Below are 24,018 nucleotides of genomic sequence, written 5' to 3'. Positions count from 1 at the left end.
ATTTCTGAGAGTGTTCGGATCACTGAGTCTGGTAAGTGGTTGAACGCAACATCTTGTCAACATTTATCTCTAACGCCATTTCGTTAAACAATATAAATATTATATGAACATGTATTAAGTACACGCTTACACAGCAAAACTGCTTTATTTAGTAGTGACATTAGCGCATTGCCTCAGAGGTCCTAGCTGTCAAATTACGCTGTCCCCCGGCTTAGCTTGGGGCGACAGAATTACCCAATATAATTCACGCTATTGAGTCATTACACGAACCTGAGGAGTATGTCGTTATCATTACGGATTTCCGTTTGGCCTGCAGACATTCAACACAGGTCCACAGTATGAATATAGGCGAAGCTGGAAATCACCTAACATAAGTTACCTGTACTGGAGTCCTAACAATAATGGGCAGGTCACACGGAACTAATAAGTACCAACTACTGGGACGTGCAAAACCGACAGGTAAAAACAAACGAAGACACAGCAAGATATTCGACAGGAGGTAAGTCCTTTATTTAAAGTAATGTGTATTTAATGTTTAGTGTACAGTTCTAATACTTGGCATCTGTCGTCTATCAATCCTGTAACGTGTAATTGTAACCACAATCCAATCGCCAAGAAACAATAATAAACGAGATAATATCGTAGTAAATGCAAACTTATCTGTGGATAAAATGTACACTCCTTGTCTAGGTTTCCAATAACTTTGTAAGATTGTCTACATGTGACTGTCACGTGTATATACAGACGATATTACTAAACGTGTCACGGGAAAGCTTCCTACTCTCCAACAATATCACTAGAAAAGTTCAACACGTGAATCCCTATTACACTCATTTGATGTCGTTTCTGCTTCACACTGATCCTCCTCATTGGGTTCAACATAATTTCCCTTTCTTGTGTCTTTTCATTCCTGCGTAGATTCCCATCTATATCCCTTTGAATATCCTGCCCCTACAAAGTAATACATCCGATCTGGGTAACCTCTCTGTCCCTTTCTCTTCTCTTTATAGAGCTCTGATCGATTGACCTATGATTGACTGTCTAAGAACATCTCCGTCAACGTCAGCATCCCCGACTCTGTATAACATTTCTCTCGTCGCCCTTCCCTATACAAGGTCAGCATCCCCGACTCTGTGTAACATTTCTCTCGTCGCCCCTCCCTATACAAGGTCAGCATCCCCGACTCTGTATAACATTTCTCTCGTCGTCCCCTTTCTCTACAACGACAGCATCACCCACTCTGTATAACATTTCTCTCGTCGTCCCCTTTCTCTACAACGTCAGCATCACCCACTCTGTATAACATTTCTCTCGTCGTCCCCTTTCTCTACAACGTCAGCATCCCCGACTCTGTATAACATTTCTCTCGTCGTCCCCTTTCTCTACAACGTCAGCATCCCCGACTCTGTATAACATTTCTCTCGTCGTCCCCTTTCTCTACAACGTCAGCATCACCCACTCTGTATAACATTTCTCTCGTCGTCCCCTTTCTCTACAACGTCAGCATCACCCACTCTGTATAACATTTCTCTCGTCGTCCCCTTTCTCTACAACGTCAGCATCCCCGACTCTGTATAACATTTCTCTCGTCGTCCCCTTTCTCTACAACGTCAGCATCCCCGACTCTGTATAACATTTCTCTCGTCGTCCCCTTTCTCTACAACGTCAGCATCACCCACTCTGTATAACATTTCTCTCGTCGTCCCCTTTCTCTACAACGTCAGCATCCCCGACTCTGTATAACATTTCACTCGTCGTCCCCTTTCTCTACAACGTCAGCATCCCCGACTCTGTATAACATTTCTCTCGTCGTCCCCTTTCTCTACAACGTCAGCATCACCCACTCTGTATAACATTTCACTCGTCGCCCTCTCCCTCTACAACGTCACAATTTCCCTCCCTTTCGTCCCCATTAAATTTAAATCCTATTGTACATTCAATACCTCTGCTCATTACAGAAACGCAAACGTTCATAAATCAGTAGACATCGCTATTATTTAAAAGTTCGTTATCGATTTTGTTTTGGCTTTAAATCATTGAATCAGGATGTGCTCTGCTCTTTAAGATTTGAAACTGTGTAATTAATTTCTGTTCATAAGTGTGATTAAGTAAGCTCATGGCTTTTAACCGGACGATCCGTTCCTACATGCATAACCTGTAATATCATTAGCGTAGTTTGGAATGATGCGATTCATGGAATAAGATAAGAAATGGGAATGATCTCAAGAATGACGAAAAATGAGAAAAAAAAATCATTCTTTAAATAAAATAAAACTGGGATCTTGTAGTACAAAAGTAGTACATGTATCTAGTGGTTACCGCAATGAGCATAATGTGGGGGTCTCGTCACACGCCGTCCGGAGCAACTGGGATAAAACAGCTTGCTGAAGAACAATAATAAAACATTAAACACCCCGGTTAGACATAAAACATCACAGCTTCTATCGACTGAACTCCAATGTCCTACGGTCCCTATATATTATTGTTATTAGAGGTTTACGTCCTCAGAACAGTCAAGTCACGTGAAGATGATGTCAACAAATGATGGTTCCAGTGATGAACGACATCCTCGATACTCCATGGGGTTACGAGCACTTTCACTCTACTTGAACCCCTGGCAAAAAGACAGAAATTCGATTGGTCTAGAACGGGTTTCGGTAGAGAATGAAAAAGACCAATTATAGACTGTAACGCTCCTTTGAAGATTACAAAAGAGCGATATTAAACTTCAAAGCTAGTTTGATGTATATCACAGTATGAACTTAGTCTTATCAACAAGGTGTCGCACACGGCACCTTTAATTTTTGTCATAAAGTGAGCGTAACACCTGGAGTATCGAGGATAATGAACAGTTGTATAGTGTTAACATACTGAAATGCTATAAACTGCTCGGATATGCTAAAAATACACTGCACTTGTTCATATCTTACTCATAACGTGTTAACCACCAGTTCTTGTACAGCATATTTCAATCTGAGCGAGGGGAAGGATTCAAATACGAACTCCGCTTGGCCTTTAATGACTTGTATACCGAACTCATAACCTTCGTCACCTCTCATAGAACAAAAGTAAATTTATATCAAGAGAAACATTACAAAAAAAAAGTAAATATATAAATGTAAAGCTTTAAAACGAGAGGAAGGAAATAAAGTTATTCCAAGTTTAGTTGGCTCTTACAATCATTCTTAGTTCTACCTACAGGGCAGACTTACTACATCACTTTGTAATGAACACGCCCGATCAATTATCAAAGGACAGATTGTGTTAGATTCAATTAAACAGAATTAATGTACTATATGAAATATAACATCGGTGAACAGAATACAACAGACAAGGTAATAGCGGGGTTGTTTGCTCGGGCCTTGCACGACCCCGAGCTTGCGTACCTGTAAATAGGCTACTATTCAACAACTACTAGGATTGTTTATTCAATTAAAGTCGTGAGAAGACGACGTCTTTATTTTCGTAAGTGTAATAAAAAGGTGACAAGAGAGTGGCATTACTTCATAATAAAGTATAATTGTATATCTACTATACAAAAATGTATGAATTATTTAACCTCGACTTAAATGTCTAGTATGACGGGTACTTCATGTCAGGAGAATATTAACAAACACGATTTTCTAAACACGTGATAAATAATTTTCTTTTTAAGATACATATCAGAATACGTTTCGAGACCATCAATGTTTTATGAAACTATATTTAAAAAAAAACTGTTCACGGGTGCCTGCTGAACTGAATGATTATATAAACTGCCATCGTATTGACAGTCAAAACAACCAGACCTCAGGATCACAGGGGAAATGCCACTGTAGACTGAAGGGGAGGATAATATAGGGACTTTAGAACTTAACCACCGGGCTTTAGCTTACAATGTTAACCCATTTGTAATCCTCGATAATCCAGGGGTTACGATCTCTATCGCTCTCTGCACCCCTTGCACATTTTATTGACATAATTGAAGGTGCAATGTGCGACACTTTATGGGAAAAAAGAAAAAAAAACATAGTTTGATACTTTGATCAACACCAAAACGAAGTTCGAGGTCGGATCTTTACAATCTTCAACGGAGCAAGTCTGTAATTGGTAAGTTTTACCCCAATCCTACTTTAGATCAACCAAAGCACTTCGCTTGTGCCTTTAATTTTGCCATGGTATTGTCATGCGGTGCAGAGAACGATAGTAAGCGTAACACCTGGAGTATCCAGGATGGTATTTTTCCTGCAAATGTTGTTTATATCGACAATAAATGTCATAGCAATGCAGTGCAATGCTTCCATTTACATTCCCACACATCATTCTGTAGACTCAACATTGTGCCGACCATATGACCACGTAGGCGGTACAATGTATCAAAGTGACATTGCTATGACTACACTAATGAATTCACAATCTAGGCATATACACTCCTTTTAAAAGATATTCCTTATAGCATTGTCGTGTTAAAACGTGGGTTATGGAATATATTTCATTTGCGTGATATTTTCGTAATATAAGCCTTCCAGACATTAGATATTCTAGATAATACCGAAATGAAAATTGCACCATTATTACCACGCATTATGATGTCCGTACATAATGTTAGCGAAGGTTCATTAACTGTAAATCTCATGTCTAACAGCTGTATTAAGAAGACATGTGAACTCCCATCAACACAAAACAACACACACACACATATATATATATATATATATATATATATATATATATTGTTGTCATAAATGGCGTTATAGCAATATCAGTTGCACCACACGCTTATACCAGTAGTATTGATGAAATGACGTATTACAAGGAACTGTATCAGTGACGTCATTTTATGTGCTGCACTCACGCTATGCCGATAATAATCTAACAGTATTTTAGTGCCACAGTGAAAGACATTACGTCACCGAGTTGCACTTCCTCTCAATAATACATTAGCTTCGCGTCAAATATCATGGTAATCCAGATATTTTTTTTAAATACACGTAAAACAAATGGATGCAAAATAAAAATCAAACGTTATACAGAAGCAGCTGTATTAAGCATAAGCAATGAATGACGTAAGTTAGCGCTCCTTCCTGAAGAACGCCTTACATCACTCGCCAAGGTTACATGAATAACAACGGTAGGTAGAATCACCAGTGGTCTTTATATTAAAATTTCAGAGCATTGATATCCGTTCCTTTATTGAAATCACACTCTTTCATTAACTTATTGAATGGTGATGGTCAAAGGTTCTCTAATACATTGTACGTTTGTGTTGGGGATGATCCGTCGTGCTTTGTTTAATCACTTCCTTCATCGTACTTCACTCAATGATTGATACTCCCGTTTGTCGTTTTAAATAATAAATCATTGCGAGAGTAAGGTCGAGTAAGGTCACCTAGTTTTTTCTCTTTTTTACTTCACTGCCAGGTAAGTGTTGTTTGACAGATGTTTGACATAGACACACCTGTATATCGGAAATCTTCTCTCCCACAATCTCCATTAATTTTCTGTAATTTGTCATTACGAATAAATCATGTCACAGTAATTAAATTATTGACAGGCAAAATTTGCAAATTTGTGGTGAATTAGGTTCGCGACGATCTTAACACCGCCTACCAGTACAAATTATTGCTTCATTTGCTAACCTTGACCTTGCGTCATCCTCCTCCTTTTTCTAGAATTTGTGTGATTATTTGGAAAAAAGATCCTTTTGACGGCCCAAAAACTCCAAAATACAAATACCTTTGTTAAACGGATACCAGAATACAGTGCAATCCAAATCGTATTTCTAATTAGTTTTGCGCTCAAACCTGATGTTGATGTTGATTGATGATATCATCAACACGTGGATGTCAGAATACGGCTTGTTTTGATAATCGGTATAACCTCTTTAGGACGAGGACGCGAGGGAAATGTATGACTGAGGACGTGGGTTGTTTGAGGAGAGATTGAACCTATTTGCCCGAGGGTGGGATGGTTTTAATTTTTGTTTATTGAGGGGGCATGGGTACAAGTATAATTTGTTCTGAAGCATGTCCTTATGTTTGTGGAGGGATTTGTTAAGGTATTTCTGGAGGGACGTAGTTCAGGTTATTTGTGGAGGAGTGTGTACTGGTATTCGTGAAGAGAGGGCAAGCGGACACCGCAGACAAGGATTTGAATAGCAGAATTAAGGACTTTGGAGAGACTGACTGGTCCTTCTCATTGTTTATACAATTTATGCAATCGACACAGGTGTCAGATTCAATCGGCTGTTTAAATTTTCGATGAAGGGCACGACTATACCTGGTGGCTTATCAATGGTGTTCTGATCTGCTTCACCAAGAAATGATGGAATGTTGCTAAAAAACCGTTAAGAGGTCATTGTAATATAACACTACGCTACACAAACCTTCAGCCATTCGTGTTAATACCGACAAAAGTCTATCCTACAAAACGGATAGCTGACCTGAATGCTGAACTCCTTTAAATCTTAACACAGCAAATATGTGGAAGTATGTTCATCAATGATTCTCTAAAGTAAATGTTCTTGACTCTTCTGAACATATACATTTGTACCAACCATTCTCAGTTTAATTTTTCATCGCTGAAGTCACAATATTGTTTATTAGACAAAAATCACCAGACCGAACTCAAATTTAGACCAAACTCATAAGTCTGATCGTTAGACCGAATTCGTAAGACTCGTCGTTCAGCCTAACTTGTAAGCTGTTGGTTAGGTCGAACTCAATAGAACAGCGTTAGACCGCATCAGACTTAACGTATGACCGGAATCAGCTAACTCGTTCGTTTGGTCGTGTGAAGTAACATCTAAGACATTACTAAGTTTGAGACTACGGTAACCGCGATCGAGGAGACCAATTATTGTTTATTATGGAGGTAACTAGTTTGTTAAGGACTTCAGGTAAACTGTATGACTGGTTTTAATGTTTATGAAATCTTAACACACCATCAATCGATTAGAAGTCAGTTTACCGAAGTAAACCTGCCAGATATTGCCACTGGTGATAGAATCAATATGACCGCATTTATCGATTTTTCCAGTATTACTTCACTTGCGAAATTAAGTGTAGGACAAATATCAAAACATTAATAAACTTTGGTGTGTTATTTCCATGGTTACAATGGTAATCATACGAGTTAACGCCCTGGTTACAATGGTAATCCTAGCGGTTATCTCCATGGTTACAATGGTTATACTACGAGTTATCCCCATGGCTACAATGGTTATCCTACGAGTTATCCCCATGGTTATAATGGTAACCTTACGAGTTATCCTCGTGGTTACATTGGTAACCCTACGAGTTATCCTCGTGGTTACAATGGTTATCTGCCTAGTAAACGTCATTGTTACAATGGTACGCTAATCAGTTCTCACCGTGGTTATTGTACAAAGTATACTTGTTTTCCTGTCACAACACCAGGAAGTAAAGTTAACAATTTTCTCCATTATTCTCTGACATCATTTGTCGGTATAAAATTCATCACTTCACCAGAAGTCCCTAATGACAGATAACGCCGAGTTTGTGTTAACGAAATAAAATTATGTATATGCTCGGAAACACGTGAAATATCACCCAAGTATTTAAAATAAATGTATGCTTTTATATGCCTAGATAGGTGTAATAAAATGCTCGTACATTTTGTGACTTTTCACGAAGTTGGGAACATTAACATATTTCCCACTATATTCAATACATTATCATATATAATTTAATAACACAGTGTTTGATACTCTTTATATCGTTCATTATGTACACGCTGATACAATTAGATGTAGGGTGATTCCATTAGTCATGTAAACAGTCATGCTGTTGAGGAATACGTGTATATTGCAGTATCATCGCTTGATCTGTAGTAATACTACTGTTCACACTACACTTTAGTGTTAGAAATGATTGTGTTAAGGCATAGTTTACGTCAGATCTAAGTTCATTCAATAAGATAAACCCAGCATTTATAAGTTTGGCCTTAACTCATGTTATAATGGCGTCAAAGACAGTACATGTAGTTGAGTCGTCAGACCAAGTAATATTTAGTGACAGTAGTTGAGTGGTCAGATCGAGTAATATTGAGTGAGAGAAGTTGAGTCATCAGACCAGGTAATATTTGATGATAGTATTTTAGTCGTCAGACAAGGTTACATTTAGTGACGATAATTGAGTCATGAGTCCAGGTAAGATTTAGTGACGATAATTGAGTCATCAGACCAGGTAATATTTAGTGACGATAATTGAGCCGTCAGACTGGGTAATATTTAGTGACGGTAGTTGAGTCGTCAGACCAGGTAATATTTAATGACGGTAGTTGAGTCATCAGACTGGGTAATATCTAGTGGCGGTAGTTGAGTCATCAGACTGGGTAATATTTAGTGACGATGATTGAGTCATCAGACCAGGTAAGATTTAGTGACGATAATTGAATCGTCAGACCAGGTAATATTTAGTGACGATAATTGAGTCATCAGACCAGGTAATATTTAGTGACGATAATTGAGTCATCAGACCAGGTAATATTTAGTGACAGTAGTTGAGTCATCAGACTGGGTAATATTTAGTGACGATGATTGAGTCATCAGACCAGTTAAGATTAAGTGACAGTAGTTGAGTCATCAGACCGGGTAAGATTTAGTGACAGTAGTTGAGTCATCAGACCAGGTAAGATTTAGTGACGATAATTGAGTCATCAGACCAGGTAATATTTAGTGAGAGTAGTTGAGACATCAGACCAGTTAAGATTTAGTGACAGTATTTGAGTCATCAGACCAGGTAAGATTTAGTGACAGTAGATGAGTCATCAGACCAGGTAAGATTTAGTGACAGTAGATGAGTCATCAGACCAGGTAAGATTTAGTGACGATAATTGAGTCATCAGACCAGGTAATATTTAGTGAGAGTAGTTGAGTCATCAGACCAGTTAAGATTTAGTGACAGTATTTGAGTCATCAGACCAGGTAAGATTTAGTGACAGTAGATGAGTCATCAGACTGGGTAAGATTTAGTGACAGTAGTTGAGTCATCAGACCAGGTAAGATTTAGTGACAGTAGATGAGTCATCAGACCAGGTAAGATTTAGTGACGATAATTGAGTCGTCAGACCAGGTAAGATTTAGTGACAGTAGTTGAGTCGTCAGACCAGGTAAGATTTAGTGACAGTAGTTGAGTCATCAGACCGGGTAAGATTAAGTGACGATAATTGAGTCGTCAGACCATGTAAGATTTAGTGACGATAATTGAGTTATCAGACTGGGTAATATCTAGTGACGGTAGTTGAGTCGTCAGACCGGGAAAGATTTAGTGACAACAGTTGAGTCGTCAGACCGGGTAATATTTAGTGACAGTAGTTGAGTCATCAGACCGGGTAAGATTTAGTGACGATAATTGAGTCGTCAGACCATGTAAGATTTAGTGACGATAATTGAGTCATCAGACTGGGTAATATTTAGTGACGGTAGTTAAGTCGTCAGACCGGGTAAGATTTAGTGACAGTAGATGAGTCATCAGACCAGGTAATATTTAGTGACAGTAGATGAGTCATCAGACCAGGTAAGATTTAGTGACGATAATTGAGTCGTCAGACCAGGTAAGATTTAGTGACAGTAGTTGAGTCGTCAGACCAGGTAAGATTTAGTGACAGTAGTTGAGTCATCAGACCGGGTAAGATTTAATGACAGTAGTTGAGTCATCAGACTGGGTAAGATTTAGTGACGATAATTGAGCCATCAGACTGGGTAATATTTAATGACAATAGTTGAGTCATCAGACCGGGTAAGATTTAGTGACAGCAGTTGAGTCATTAGACCAGGAAAGATTTAGTGACAGTAGTTGTGTCATCAGACCGGGTAAGATTTAATGACAGTAGTTGAGTCATCAGATCGGGTAAGATTTAGTGACGATAATTGAGTCGTCAGACCATGTAAGATTTAGTGACGATAATTGAGTCATCAGACCGGGTAAGATTTAGTGACAGTAGTTGAGTCATCAGACCGGGTAAGATTTAGTGACGGTAGTTGAGTCGTCAGACCGGGTAAGATTTAGTGACAGCAGTTAAGTCGTCAGACCAGGTAAGATTTAGTGACAGTAGTTGAGTCGTCAGACCGGGTAATATTTAGTGACAGTAGTTGAGTCATCAGACCGGGTAAGATTTAGTGACGATAATTGAGTCGTCAGACCATGTAAGATTTAGTGACAGTAGTTGAGTCATCAGACCGGGTAAGATTTAGTGACGATAATTGAGTCGTCAGACCATGTAAGATTTAGTGACGATAATTGAGTCATCAGACCGGGTAAGATTTAGTTACAGTAGTTGAGTCGTCAGACCGGGTAAGATTTAGTGACAGTAGTTGAGTCTCGTCAGACCGGGTAAGATTTAGTGACAGTAGTTGAGTCGTCAGACCAGGCAAGATTTAGTGACAGTAGTTGAGTCGTCAGACCAGGTAAGATTTAGTGACAGTAGTTGAGTCGTCAGACCGGGTAAACTGAACAGCGTTGATGTTATTGAACACTTCATTGATGTAATCTTGTATCTGTTTATCTTTAAACGTCAAATGTCATGTCATATTTGATCATGTTACAAAGACACGACGAAGCTTACCAATTATTTCGGGAACATTCTCTTTACTTTACCCTTACCCGCTATATTGTAACCCAACTTTGTATATGGTATGTATATAACTCTACCCACTATATCGTAACCCAATTTTCTATATTATTCATGTGTAGCCTTACTCTCTAATGCAAATAATTCCATTTGATCATGTATACTATATTTCTATATTGTAACCTAACCCACTATATTGTATTGCATGATGTACATGTATTATAAGCAACCCTCTACATGCATGTTATAATCAATCCCATCGCCATTGTAACAAAGGTCTTTATCCAATTCATGTCTCCATAAGGATTCGAACTTGTGACATTTAACTTACTAGTCTGACGCTCAGCCGATCGAGATAAAGGAAAATTGTCTCTTGTCAAACGGTATATCGCGGCTTGTACGTTTACCGGGGTGACATGATTAAGCTGTTTAGTCCTTTGAGGACTCGCAAAGGACATTAGGGGCATACCTTTTGAAGCCTAGGACGAGACTAAGGACAATCAGTCTGTATAGGGATATGCACTAGCTCCATAGGTCAATAAATATCTATTATCTTATATATCATAATTTCAGAAAAACGCCAAGCACATATACATTTGTATGTACTGTGTCATAATGACGAGTTAGATCTTGAGTAAGAAAAATATTTTCTCGTTATAACAAGTAAAATATCTCAAATGTTTTCAACATCGACTTGCTTCTCTTGTGATAACGACCTGCTACACGTTACCTATCAGACTGTGGCAGGTGAGAGACCTGTTTGTCGTAACACAAATCCATCATTTATGTAATATATATTCATTAATTCATTGATAAAGGTAGTTACATTCCCCCATATTCATTAATGAGACTTAAACATGTGTTTTACATAAATACCTGTCCCATTTTTTCCATTCATCTTTGACTCGGTATATAATTCGTTGATGTTATAACTATAGAGACTTCCCATCTGTTCAATCAGTAGTAAAGCCTTTGTTTAATTACTCGTCGTCTCTCGATGACAACAGCGGGTCGTAGCGTTCGTGAGTGATAATCACACTCCTTATGTGATTTCCGGCTAAAGAACGAACGGTTTAATGTAACGTTTGTATAATATCGACACTGTGGTTCATCAGTGGTATGTCTCCCAATGTCTTAATTACAAATACAGTTGTAGTGAAAATAAAGTGACATTTACACCTGTCCATCGTCTGTCGATCTGTACTAAGTTTCCTGTATGTTATAGTATTTTTACACAGAGGATATTAAGACTTGATACAATAACAGAAAAGAATATATTTGAATCCCTTTAGGTAAAACCAGCAAAGTGTATGTAATAATGATGAAAGCAAAAACGATAAACTTTATGTAAAGTTATATACATTTATACCAACAGCGTGCGCTTATGAGAGATATTATTTTTGGTTACAATTGTACATGTATTTTACAACGAGCCTTCACATAATCTCACGAGAACTATTACTGCGTCAAACAGTTGTATATATATTGTACCAATTCTCCACACAGACTCCTGAGATCTCGTATCATAACACATAGAACAACATATCTGTTATATCCATGTTTTAACATTCGTAATACATTGAACAATACATCTGTTATCAATGTTTTAATATTCGTAATACATTGTACAACACTGTTATATCACTTGTAATACAACTTCTTTGTTATCAATGCCATAACACGCAACATATAACTGCCCTGTTATCAGTAGCATAACACCCAACATAAAACTGCCCTGTTATCCGTGTCATAACACCCAACATAAAACTGCCCTGTTATCAGTAACATAACACCCAACATAAAACTGCCCTGTTATCAGTAACATAACACCCAACATAAAACTGCCCTGTTATCCGTGTCATAACACCTGTCGTATATCTGTTATTTTGATAAGTTTCACAACACCCAGGATATGAATGCATTGTTATCGATGTTATAATACCAATAACACAACACAATTATCAATATCAAAACACATATTATAAATATTCTGTTCCGGAATGCGGGAGTCCCTGCTGAAAAATATGAAACCGTTTTAAATAATGTGATTGTGTACATATGGATATTAGGTAAATTAAAAGCCATGTTATTAGAGACAAGCGATCAAGACGTGTGTTTGTTCTGTATACCTGGGTGACTGACAATAACATAGCTATGCAGTTGTACATATCGCTACCAAATCAATATTTCACAAGGACGAATAACAGGTGCATCTAGGCTGTGTGCAGGTCTGGTTGTTTTTGTGACTACCAAAACATGTCTGCATGTTCCTTTAACATATTCGCTGTCTGTTACACTTATAAATATAGGTACTGGCCCTTTAGATTGTCTATCGTAAAAGGTCAGTAACTGTCTATCAAATGCATATAACAAGGATCATTTAAAAATAAAAATGGCGACGCCCATGTTCATCGCTTCAAAATAGTAACAGTATGAACATTTATTTAAAAATACGTTTGTGTGATTTTGAAATTAAAGAAGCTTCAACCTAAATATGTATCTAATGTGATGATAACATGTGTTGTCTTCCTCACAGTAGGTAAAACATGCTCGAGCCAACACGTGACCGGAGTACGGAGAATTTGAACACATGACTGACGCAAAAAATATTATACTAATATGTAAAACATCAACTTAATCACTAAGGTCGAGATCTAAACTTAGTTATAGTTTATAGACATCAACACAGGTATGTAGGTCCGAATTGGGTTATATTTTCTAGACATCATCACAGGTGTGTAGATCCGAACTCGGTTGTATTTTCTTATAAGTTAGAGCTTAGCTATACAAGTATTTTCTCCACATCGGTGGATTACTACTCGTGGGTATGGTGTTTTTTAAACATTACAGTTTTTTGTAGTCTCTCGAAGACACTTAAGCGTACTTGATAATTCTTGGGTCCCTATTCTTCATATTAATGTAGCACAGACAAAAACATCATACATTCAGTAGCGTGACCAATTCTATGAAGTTTTTATTCAATGTTTATGTTTATTCCTTGTGTTGAGTGCTTTCGGGTATGATATTAAAAGGGAAAATTTAAAATATACAAATGCTATCGAAAATTGATGGAAAAACCTTTTTAAATAATAGTTTGTTTTTGTAACTACTTATCATATACGTCATTCATGATTTCTATGTTTACATCTGATTAAACATTGAAATGAACTGGCTGTCCATATGTGTATCGTACATACTCTGATTAGAAAGGTATTTCTTAATAAGTGAATGTCTACCAAGCCCGAGGGTACTTTTGTTTTTCTTTATATATATATGTTTGTGGTTTTTCGATTGCACGATGAAGAAAATAGATTTAGACGTCATGACACCGGCGGGGACGACTGGTGTACCATACGGTGAATGTTTATTTATAAAGTTACAGGAAACACAGATCTTGCATCAGATTAACGTTTTAAAGCTGTCAAAAATAAATGGGAAAGTTTACTTGTCAACAAAATACTTAACAAAAACCTTTTGATCGATATATGTACTGCGGTTTAATGTTATTGTGGAGCTTGGGGTTAATTTCATGGTCTCCCACGGTGCATTGTGTCTCCCTCTGCCTCCCTCCCAGTTACAGTCTGCATGTACATCACATTTAACAAGGAAGTTGTTGTTTGGTAAAACCGACATCTGCCATAGTGATATGTATGTTATCGCTGTAGAAACATGTCAGATGTACAAAAAAGTAATTCTAAACTGGTGATATAGAACTAGATTTACACTGTGTTTTTATATGTTCGAATATGATAAATCCTTATATCAGGTTTTCAAAAACATGTCTGTTCATAATACGGTTGACATCACTCGTCCGTCATCAGCAGTCTGTGTTGATACATCCAACCATCTTAAGCTGATGTATTTTAAACTACCCTTCGTTCTCATAGTGTTGTCTGGAGATCGGTTTGAGTTTAGTTTACTTTAATCGCTTTCAAAATTAGCAAGCCCAGCAGAAATGCGTAAGCCAAGGCGAGGAGTCTGGGGGCCACCTAGGCCCACGGAAAATGAATTTCATGATTTCAAAGATGTTTTGAATCGTTTTCTGAGACATTTTTTTTATTTATTTAACAACAAACTTCAACCCCTGATATCTATTTTTAACCGTAGTTTTGTATTTTTGTCCGACATACTCTATGCACGGATTTTTTTTAATGTGTATGCCCGGGCTTTTTCTTTCTATGGTAGGTCTTATTTATCGCTACAGTCGTGACCACCATTTGTGTGGCTGTCCGTATATTCTTGTGACGGTTTATCACTTTGTATATGATTGTCCGTGGTAACACATTGTCAAACTTCTTATGTCCTATTCATTCACAACACCTGGTCACATATGGCCTTCATCATGTTTAGAAATCAATTTCTAATCATTAATTGTACATTAGATAATAGAACGTAAATGATCATTCATGACCAAGTTATTGCTGAAAGTGGATAAAAGATGGCTTTAAGCACAGCCGTGTGGGTGTTGAAATCAACACTACAATATAAGTAAGTACGGAATACGTATCAGTACACAAACAGAGTTGTGATAACCCGTATACAAACGTAAAACATTGATAATTATTACATGGAGTTGTATCACGTATATGGACACAATTTTAATATTATATTTGAGATCTTGATTTCTCCAGTATTTATCGAATCTAGCATTGACAGTTTTTGTAATAAAGAAATGCGTTATTTTATTGTATCAACTATTTATCGTAGGATTTAGGAACAAATTTTCGAACTAACAAAATACATATTTTTATCAGACGCCCAAATGAATATTAGTCGGAAGGAAATTCGGAGAGGAAATTTGACATTATTTATAGTACCTGTGTAAACACTATACCTTAATGAATGAAAAAACGTGTGAAGAATGCGTTTGAATGTTACTTTCATAGTCATGTGATTAACCTCCATTTTACGTTGATTACATCGTGTAATGGTTTTGAGAAAAAGTAAAAAAAAGTATTTACCAGAACTTGCCGTATACACATCAAGGGAGCTAACTCGTACTGAATTTTGCTCTGTTTGTGTCGGGCGTGATTGATAGGTCTAATTTGTCAACGGGAGTTTGTAAGGATGTGTCAGTCACCAAAACCGACATATACATATTATCTAAAGTAGGAATCATATAAATATATACCCTTCAATAACCAATAATATTTGGCGTGAGTTGCGTTGGTATCACTCTTCTCAAACTATTTTTTTTGTTTTTGTTTTTTCTGTTGTTAATAAAGAGTTTACGTTTATATCAAGAATGATCAAAACCCCTAGAAAACAAAACTTTCTTTCCAGACCTCCTAATAAAACTTTAAAAAATCGCTTCAAAACTGTTAAAACATGACTTTTCCATAAAGATTAGCGATACCGTATCAGGAAGTTAAACTGCTATCTGCATTGTTGATCACACAGAAGGTTGAGATTTCTTACGCGATAATAAATCAATATTACCACGCAGAGAGCTCAGTACGTAAATACGCAGTGATTTATATATAATGTACGTGATCATATTTGTATATTGAGAGTGGCCTAAAGGACACCAGTCTGTGTATAGGGATGACGTCAAATTTCCGCAAAATCATTCACACAGAATGGCTGATAATGTAGCTACAGGGTAAGGGTCGTATCGAAGTGATAACTCCTGATCAAAGTGGTCTCTGTTGATCAAAGTTTTGTTGGATGTAGAGTGATGAATGCCACTACTAGACAGTTCAAACAGTCTTCAAGTATGGGAACCACGTGTCAGGGACACCTTACATGCAGCAAGTGGTATGTATACTTTTATCGTAACGTTCTATACATCTCCCTGAAAATCACGTGTTTTTACTTTCCATTACTGTTTGAGTAATGCCTGGCAGTCGTAGCCGTTAGTCTCATCTCGCCGTGGGAGAGCTAACTGAATTACAGGCGTCTAGTCCACCTGTCCCTCCCTCTCCCCTGGCCTTCATCTACCTCGTCCACAACCTGTTTTACATCTCGTTATCCTCCACCCTCTTCCCCTTCCCTTCGTTTTCATTTCTTACTCGATTTCCTCCACCCTCTTGTTTCCTCGCCCCAACTCAACCAATTTTCTTCGCTTTCGCGGAACATCGCTCTTGCATCCCTTTTCATACCCTATCCTTACTACCCCGTCTGTACCCCCGTTTCACGTCAATCCCCTCTCCAGGCCCCCACCTCAGCATCACTGTTTTACCTTATTCCCACTGCTTCCGCCATCCGAACCCGCTTCACCTCGCCCCTTGCCTTGCACCCCCTATCCTCGGTCTCTGCGTTGCCATTTCTCACACAATCCAACACAAGCTTTTTTTGTCTCGTTCACAAACATTACCTGCCATATGTTGCCACAAACGCATCACCCTAGACATGTCAATGATTTTCGATCTATATGTTTGTGTAACATGCTATATTTTGTGTTTACAATCATCCAGCGTGATGCCATAAAGTATTAAAGAGTAACTTTTTGCGTCTCACATGTCATGAAGATCATTATCTTTAATTTCAGTCTGACATTTTTGACCGCGTAACATAACTTGTAATAACAAGACAGAAGTCTGTTAACACTGATTGTAGTAGTCTGACAGGATAAACAATTTTATTTATGACGAACTATACAGTTAAATAGGTGAAATTTCATAACTCTTCAACCAACGCCCTTTTCACCCCTCTATAGTTCTTAAGATTGTGGGATGGTAAACGCCCATCTCGTCCCCCTTCCTTGCTATACAAATAAGATTGTGGGAATGAACAAGGCCATAATGAACAATCACTGATTCTGGCTTCAGGCGTTTTTATTTTTTGTGGTTTTCTTTCTGGGATTCACATCCTCACAACAGCCACTAAAATTTAAAGACGGTGTCCAAGTATACGACGAATCACTTTCCGACGTCCGTGGTTCGATTACCGTAATGAACGTTAAAACGTACTGGATCACCTGCCCGACCATGTGGGTTTTCCCCGGATAATTTGGTTTCCTCCCAAAGTAAAACCCATCACGCTTTTCCATCCGGTCCAACGAGAGTGATTGATATAAACTGGAAAAAAACTTGTTTCGCAATTGTTGTAAAAAAAAAGATCAAGTTTATTCTGTTCTACTTTCCGACGCTTTTCTGGTGCCATCAACCTGCACTGTCACAACCTGAACCCAGTAGCATGACGCCCTACTCGGTCAAATTATTCTAAACCCTAGATGTCTCCGAACTTATATTTTGCGGTCAGAACCATTCTATTTTTTTTTGTTATCTATATTAACATTCATATTGACAATTTAACGGACGCCATTCTATTTATATGCCACTCATATTGCATTCATATTGACAATAAATACAATCCGACAGGCGTTCAATGGTTATATTAACATTTCGGATATTATTTAAAACATTATCTAATTTAATGTTTACATGCTGGAAAAAAAGTTTTTTCAAAGGTGTAAAATCAGCAAAATGGTTAATGCTAAGATATGATGCGTGTTATCTGAGGCAACGTGCAAAGCGTTGACGTAACATTGGCCAACATGGCGCCAAAATGACGTCATATTATCATTTGATCTAGACTGCATCTGTACTCCTGTGAATACAATACAGATTCACACTAACTTATTGAGAGGCCGTCGTGTAAAATGTAAATATATATGCTTTAAACACAAAGACATAAATGGGGCGAATCGGTTTTTCTCATATAACAAGCACATTTGTATGACATCATGCACCTTCCTCGCAAGGAAAAACACTCAACTCAAAGACACGTGATAGTGTTCAGGGAGAAAAATATATGTGGTTTTTTAAATTACAGAAGTAAGCATATCAATTTAGGTAATCAAGTACAATGCAAAGCAGTTGATATTTTATATGATTTGTAATTTTCACTTATATAACTTCGTTCTGAACTGCAATTACAATGTGTGAGTTGATTCTAATCGGGATGACTGTTGAAATCTAAAAACAAGATGTTAGAGACAGTATAAACAGGAAAGACGGGGCTCGATAGGCACCATTAGGCCAGCTAATATTTATCGTTGGTTATAATGTGCTAGTTGTAGGGTTTAGCTACGATATCGTGACTCAATATAAATAAAAACAAACCTCAGGGTGTTAGTGGTACCTCGGCCAACCGTATCATTTTTGTATGTCAGTGTCGTGTGTGATAAGAACGTCATCGAGGGGCTGGGTCATCTCAGGTAACATAAGGGCAGACGAGAATAGGGATCAATGTGGCCACGTGCTCCTCGTCACCTGCAAGGTCGTTGTATTAATCACCACGGTAAGTAGTCATTATTCAACAAATGGAAACCATTACTATATGTGAGATTTGCTCGTACGTTTTATAAACAGGATTTGCCATGTTCTTACAGTAAAATGTACATGTACTACCTATATTGTAATAGTTTAAAACGTTACAGATCTCTGTAAGCTACACAGTTGGACGATACATGTAATGAGTAGTAGACATGTAGGATGTACACATCCTGGAGATTGTTCTGTATGGGAGTGACACCCCAGCTTGTTTTGACGCAGACTGTTCTGATTTAGACACGGTCTAATATTTAAAATGATGAATGTGACGTATATTTTTGTAAGACACAGCATTTACCGTTATAAACAACAAATATATAATGCACTTTTCAATCCAACACTCACAATGTCTAGTTTTGTGGTGTTCTTTTTAGACAATACGTAAGTTTTAATCTATTTAATTTAATATGGGTTCGTGTACACAGAACCCCCGAGATGACTGTGAGACAACTATTTTGTATAGTTGTTTTTTCAGTTGTGAGGGATGATGCATGGTCTGTCTTGTTGGATATCAAGATGGCAGACACAAAACCGTCTTGGGTTTTGAAAGTAAAGTAGATGAGATGTTTAACCATCATATTCATACACTAAGTATGGGCACACATGCATATTTGATATTGAGATTGTCATCGTTATTCATATGAAATGATATCTATTACTCTTGAATTTTCACATGCAAGTTCTAAATCAATCATGCCTCGTCCATCTTCCATATTTTGACAATTGAACACTGCTATCACACCTCACTGTGATGGATACTGTTACTACAGTACAGGTGTCTACACGACACAACTCATTGTGATGGATACTGTTACTACAGTACAGATATCTACACGACACAACTCACTGTGATGGATACTGTTACTACAGTACAGGTATCTACACGACACAACTCATTGTGATGGATACTGTTACTACAGTACAGGTATCTACACGACACAACTCATTGTGATGGATACTGTTACTACAGGTATCTACACGACACAACTCATTGTGGTGGATACTGTTACTACAGTACAGGTATCTACACGACACAACTAATTGTGATGGAGACTGTTACTACAGGTATCTACACGACACAACTCCTTGTGGTGGATACTGTTACTACAGGTATCTACACGACACAACTCATTGTGGTGGATACTGTTACTACAGTACAGGTATCTACACGACACAACTCATTGTGATGGATACTGTTACTACAGGTATCTATACGACACAACTCATTGTGATGGATACTGTTACTACAGTACAGGTATCTACACGACACAACTCATTGTGATGGATACTGTTACTACAGGTATCTACACAACACAACTCACTATGATGGATACTGTTACTACAGGTATCTACACGACACAACTCATTGTGATGGATAATGTTACTACAGGTATCTACACTACACAACTTATTGTGATAGATAATGTTACTACAGGTATCTACACGACATAACTTATTGTGGTATTATGACCCTAGGTATAGACCTCTCACTAGACACCTGTACTTATACAAATTATGACATGGCTGTAAATGTCTCACTAGACAACACCTATACTTACACAAATTATGACCTGGCTGTAAATGTCTCACTAGACAACACCTGTAATTACACAAATTATGACTCTTCGATCTTTTTGTTTACCAAACTGGTACGAAGGCTGTATCCCCCTTGAGATGGGAAGGGCAGTACCCTTGGAGATGAAATATAGCAAGCTATTTAAAATTCTCTGTAGGAATGGTATGATTCTGTCCCAGTTTGGAATGAAGCATGATTTGTTTTGCTGACCCTAAGACAGAGGGGAGGGGCTCAGTGGGTAATAGATATAGTGTGTTAATTGTTTAAAAAAATTAGAAGTCCTTTTCCTTTAGTCTGGATGAAGGAATTTCAGCCAAACAAAGCAAGGTGAGCGATACAGGCCCGATGGGCCTCTTGATTTTTTTTTTTTTTTTTTTTTTAGGGAAGCCAGAATTAACCTGATGATCACACTCATCATTAAATGTCTCTCATGTTAGTTCTCTATTTCAATGTCTTCTGTTATGAATGTGTTATTCAGGATATACATCTTATATGAAATCAGTGTATGATTAGAAGGTTTGACCACGGCAAGATTATACTGAAGCTTAGGTACGCTGGGCTGTATTGGTAATCTGATTGATTGTACAATATAATAAGTCAATCTCCTGATCTCGATGCTTTTAACTTATATTCCCTTACTGGCCTTTTTCTGACTTGGTTGTGTCCCTGGGCACAATTTCTCTGTATGACATTGCACGGGCCTCTCGTATGTTGTTCAGTGAAGTAGTCACCAACTAATGAAAATGATACTCCGCCTTAAAATGGCCCTGGCTGTTCGTGGGGCGATAAGCCCATCAAATAAACAAATAAAGAAACAAGCAAATAATTCATTATCAGATAATTTGTCGCAATTTTACATATATATAATGGATACAGCTTCCGTACCATATCATTACTGTGTTACTATTGCTATTGTTATTATCATTATTATTAAAACTTAAACCAATTGTAGCATTAATTGTTTAAGGACGACCATTAAGAATTTGACCAATACATGTTACATAGTGAAAATCTCGCTATTTTGTGAAATTTGAGAAAATATATAGAAAATACATCTTTAAGAAAATAAACACTGATGTCCACTCATCATGTCAGTATCAGTATGTGTAGGCTGGGTTTTATCTCAAAAGAGATATGCGTTTCATGATTTTATGTATAAAAGTTTTTGCTTATTTTATTTTTATATGGGTGTATGTCAATATTTACTAATCTTTTGTAACATGATGATTTATGTGGTACAGAACTTAAGTTCATTTTTACCTATTGTTCACTCTGTTGAATTAATTTGCTTATAAATGCAACAAAGGCAGTGTTCTATTTTTCCTACTGATTATCTCCCTTGATTTTTATTTTTTGCATTTCCTGAATTATCTCCCTTGATGAGATAATTCATGCTAGCACAGATGTTGTTGCCAATCTAGAAATGCATATTTCTGTATTGCTTGTAGCCGGATAGATTTACAATAACTGATTTAGTTACTTTTATCTTTGAGGACAAAGATTTTTCCGACCAATAGGGATATTTCATAGTGAAAATCTCGCTATTTTCTTAAAGATGTATTTTCTATATATTTTCTCAAATTTCACAAAGTTTGTGTCCGTTTGATTTAAATTATTTTTAATTTTAATTTAGACTATTTTAAAAAGAAAATATATTACAAACTTGAAGAAATGACATATTTACGGATAGAACATATCACCATACAAAATTTACATAAGTGTCCTTAGCCTGTGTAATAAGATTATACCCACGCTGTGATTTTCTTGTATAGTACAATTAACTAACAAAGAATATACATACGGCTCACGTAATTTTATTTACTCTACGGTCACACTGATGGTCATGTCTGTACATCTATTTTTACTACTCTTTGTTCGTAGTCAGTCAGTTAATGACATTTACAACTCACCTGTGAACTTACCTGGTCAGTTATTTGTCTGACAGCCGTGTCAGTTATTGTTAACGTATTAAGTGACAATTAGCGATAATCTACATTACGTAAACGCTTCGCGTACCTGTCCACAAATTTATTTCTTTGTCCTTAACCCACGCTAGAGTTCGATAGCTTTTAACCAATCAAGACAGAGGAGGACAGCTAATTAGCCAATCAAAATGCAGATTGCTCCGGACAGCCTGTTTAGATTATCTGTACTGATGCCCAAGACTTCACTCTGAACTTGGACATTAAATAAACCACACGTAATCTAAACAGCGGTCTTTCATCTATAATTTCAGATTCACTTTAAAAAAAAATTCACACAAAACCCGGTGAAACATGTTCTACATGGTAATGTGACATCACGGAAGGAGACGCATCAAGTGTTTTATGGTTAAGCACTCAAACCGAATGAGCCAGGCCTTAAACAGTCGTTTTTTCATCGGTACAATACAATCTTTTGATCGCATGTTACGTTAAAAACAGAAACTAATTTTTAAAAGTTGTAGGCAGAATGAACATATTTCCCAGTATTTCTTATTTCTCAGAAGTTTAGCTTTTCCGTATTGAATCTGTGAACCAGGAAGTGGTGTTAGATCTAAGTTTGTATTCGATATAAACTCGCATGATTTCATCACATGTATGTAGTATGTTAATTCTACGAAATGCGAAAAAAGAAATGAATTTTCGTTATGTGTAGGAAATGGATGGTGTTCGTGGTGTGGTGTGGCGTGGTGTGTGGAGGAAGTTGGGGTGTGATTGAATCTATCTCAAATGTTGTAAAGTTAATGTTATTTAATACTTTTCTTCAGAAGTTTGTCAACCGTCAATAACTGTTCCAACCATGACACAGAATCCATAATGTAAATATCAAACTATTCAGCTCAGTATCTTTATTTTTATTCACTTTGACGGTGTTTTTTTTTACCTCATCGGAGAATAAATCACCAGTTCACACAGTTTACCTAGTGACCCTAGTGACCCTATTAACTGTCGATATGTATACATTTATTCTTACCAATTATGTGGTAACATAAAGAGATCCATTCCACCTAGATTAACTGTACACATAGATGTACAATGTACTTGTGTTTACCCATTTTTCTATTTACAAATTTTGTTTCTATTAAACGAGATGCAGACGGTCCTTGATCATATTGATGTAACGGGCTAATACTACTGGTGAATCTGTATGTCTGTTCTGTCTACAGTCGTAGGTAGAGGCGACACGTTACACTGTGAAAATCTATTGAAAATCTCCTATCTGGATTTTTACACTGGCAGTCTGACTCATTCACTCCCTAGTTCATCAGATGGTCAAGATTTTCCGGGGTCATTTACACGATTGAGGTCAGGGTTTCACCTATCAAATACAATAGGTATCTCACTGTGACCGTCCTGTTTCTCGGGGTCATCTAAACGTTTGAGATCAGGGTATTTTTCCAAATACAGTACGTATCTCACTGTGACCGTCCTGTTTCTCGGGGTCATATGAACGTTTCAGATCAGGGTATTTTACCAAATACAGTACGTATCTCACTCTGTCCGTCCCGTTTCCCGGGGTCATCTGAACGTTTGAGTTCAGGGTAGTCTCACATCAAATACCGAACGTATTGTGTCCGTCCTGTTAATGTTCCCTCATTACAAGTACCCGGCA

At 37.3% G+C, this 24,018-nt stretch overlaps 1 protein-coding gene across 1 annotated transcript in view; it reads left to right on the top strand.

Annotated features, from left to right (window-relative positions):
• Positions 1-335: 335 nt before the first annotated feature.
• Positions 336-24,018, top strand: part of LOC132565339 (metalloreductase STEAP4-like) — a 36,630-nt gene continuing 12,947 nt past the window's right edge. Inside the window, exon 1 of the mRNA XM_060229990.1 lies at positions 336-499. Coding sequence (XP_060085973.1) covers positions 402-499 — 98 coding nt within the window. The 5' untranslated portion in view covers positions 336-401. The remainder of the gene's footprint in view (positions 500-24,018) is intronic.

This window comes from Ylistrum balloti, unplaced genomic scaffold (genome assembly GCF_031769215.1).
Source record: "Ylistrum balloti isolate Yb309-2 unplaced genomic scaffold, AGI_CSIRO_Ybal_v1 Utg369576, whole genome shotgun sequence".
Lineage (NCBI taxonomy): Eukaryota > Metazoa > Mollusca > Bivalvia > Pectinida > Pectinidae > Ylistrum > Ylistrum balloti.
The sequence above is the reverse complement of the archived record's forward strand: the minus strand, read 5'-3'. Positions and strand labels throughout refer to the sequence as shown.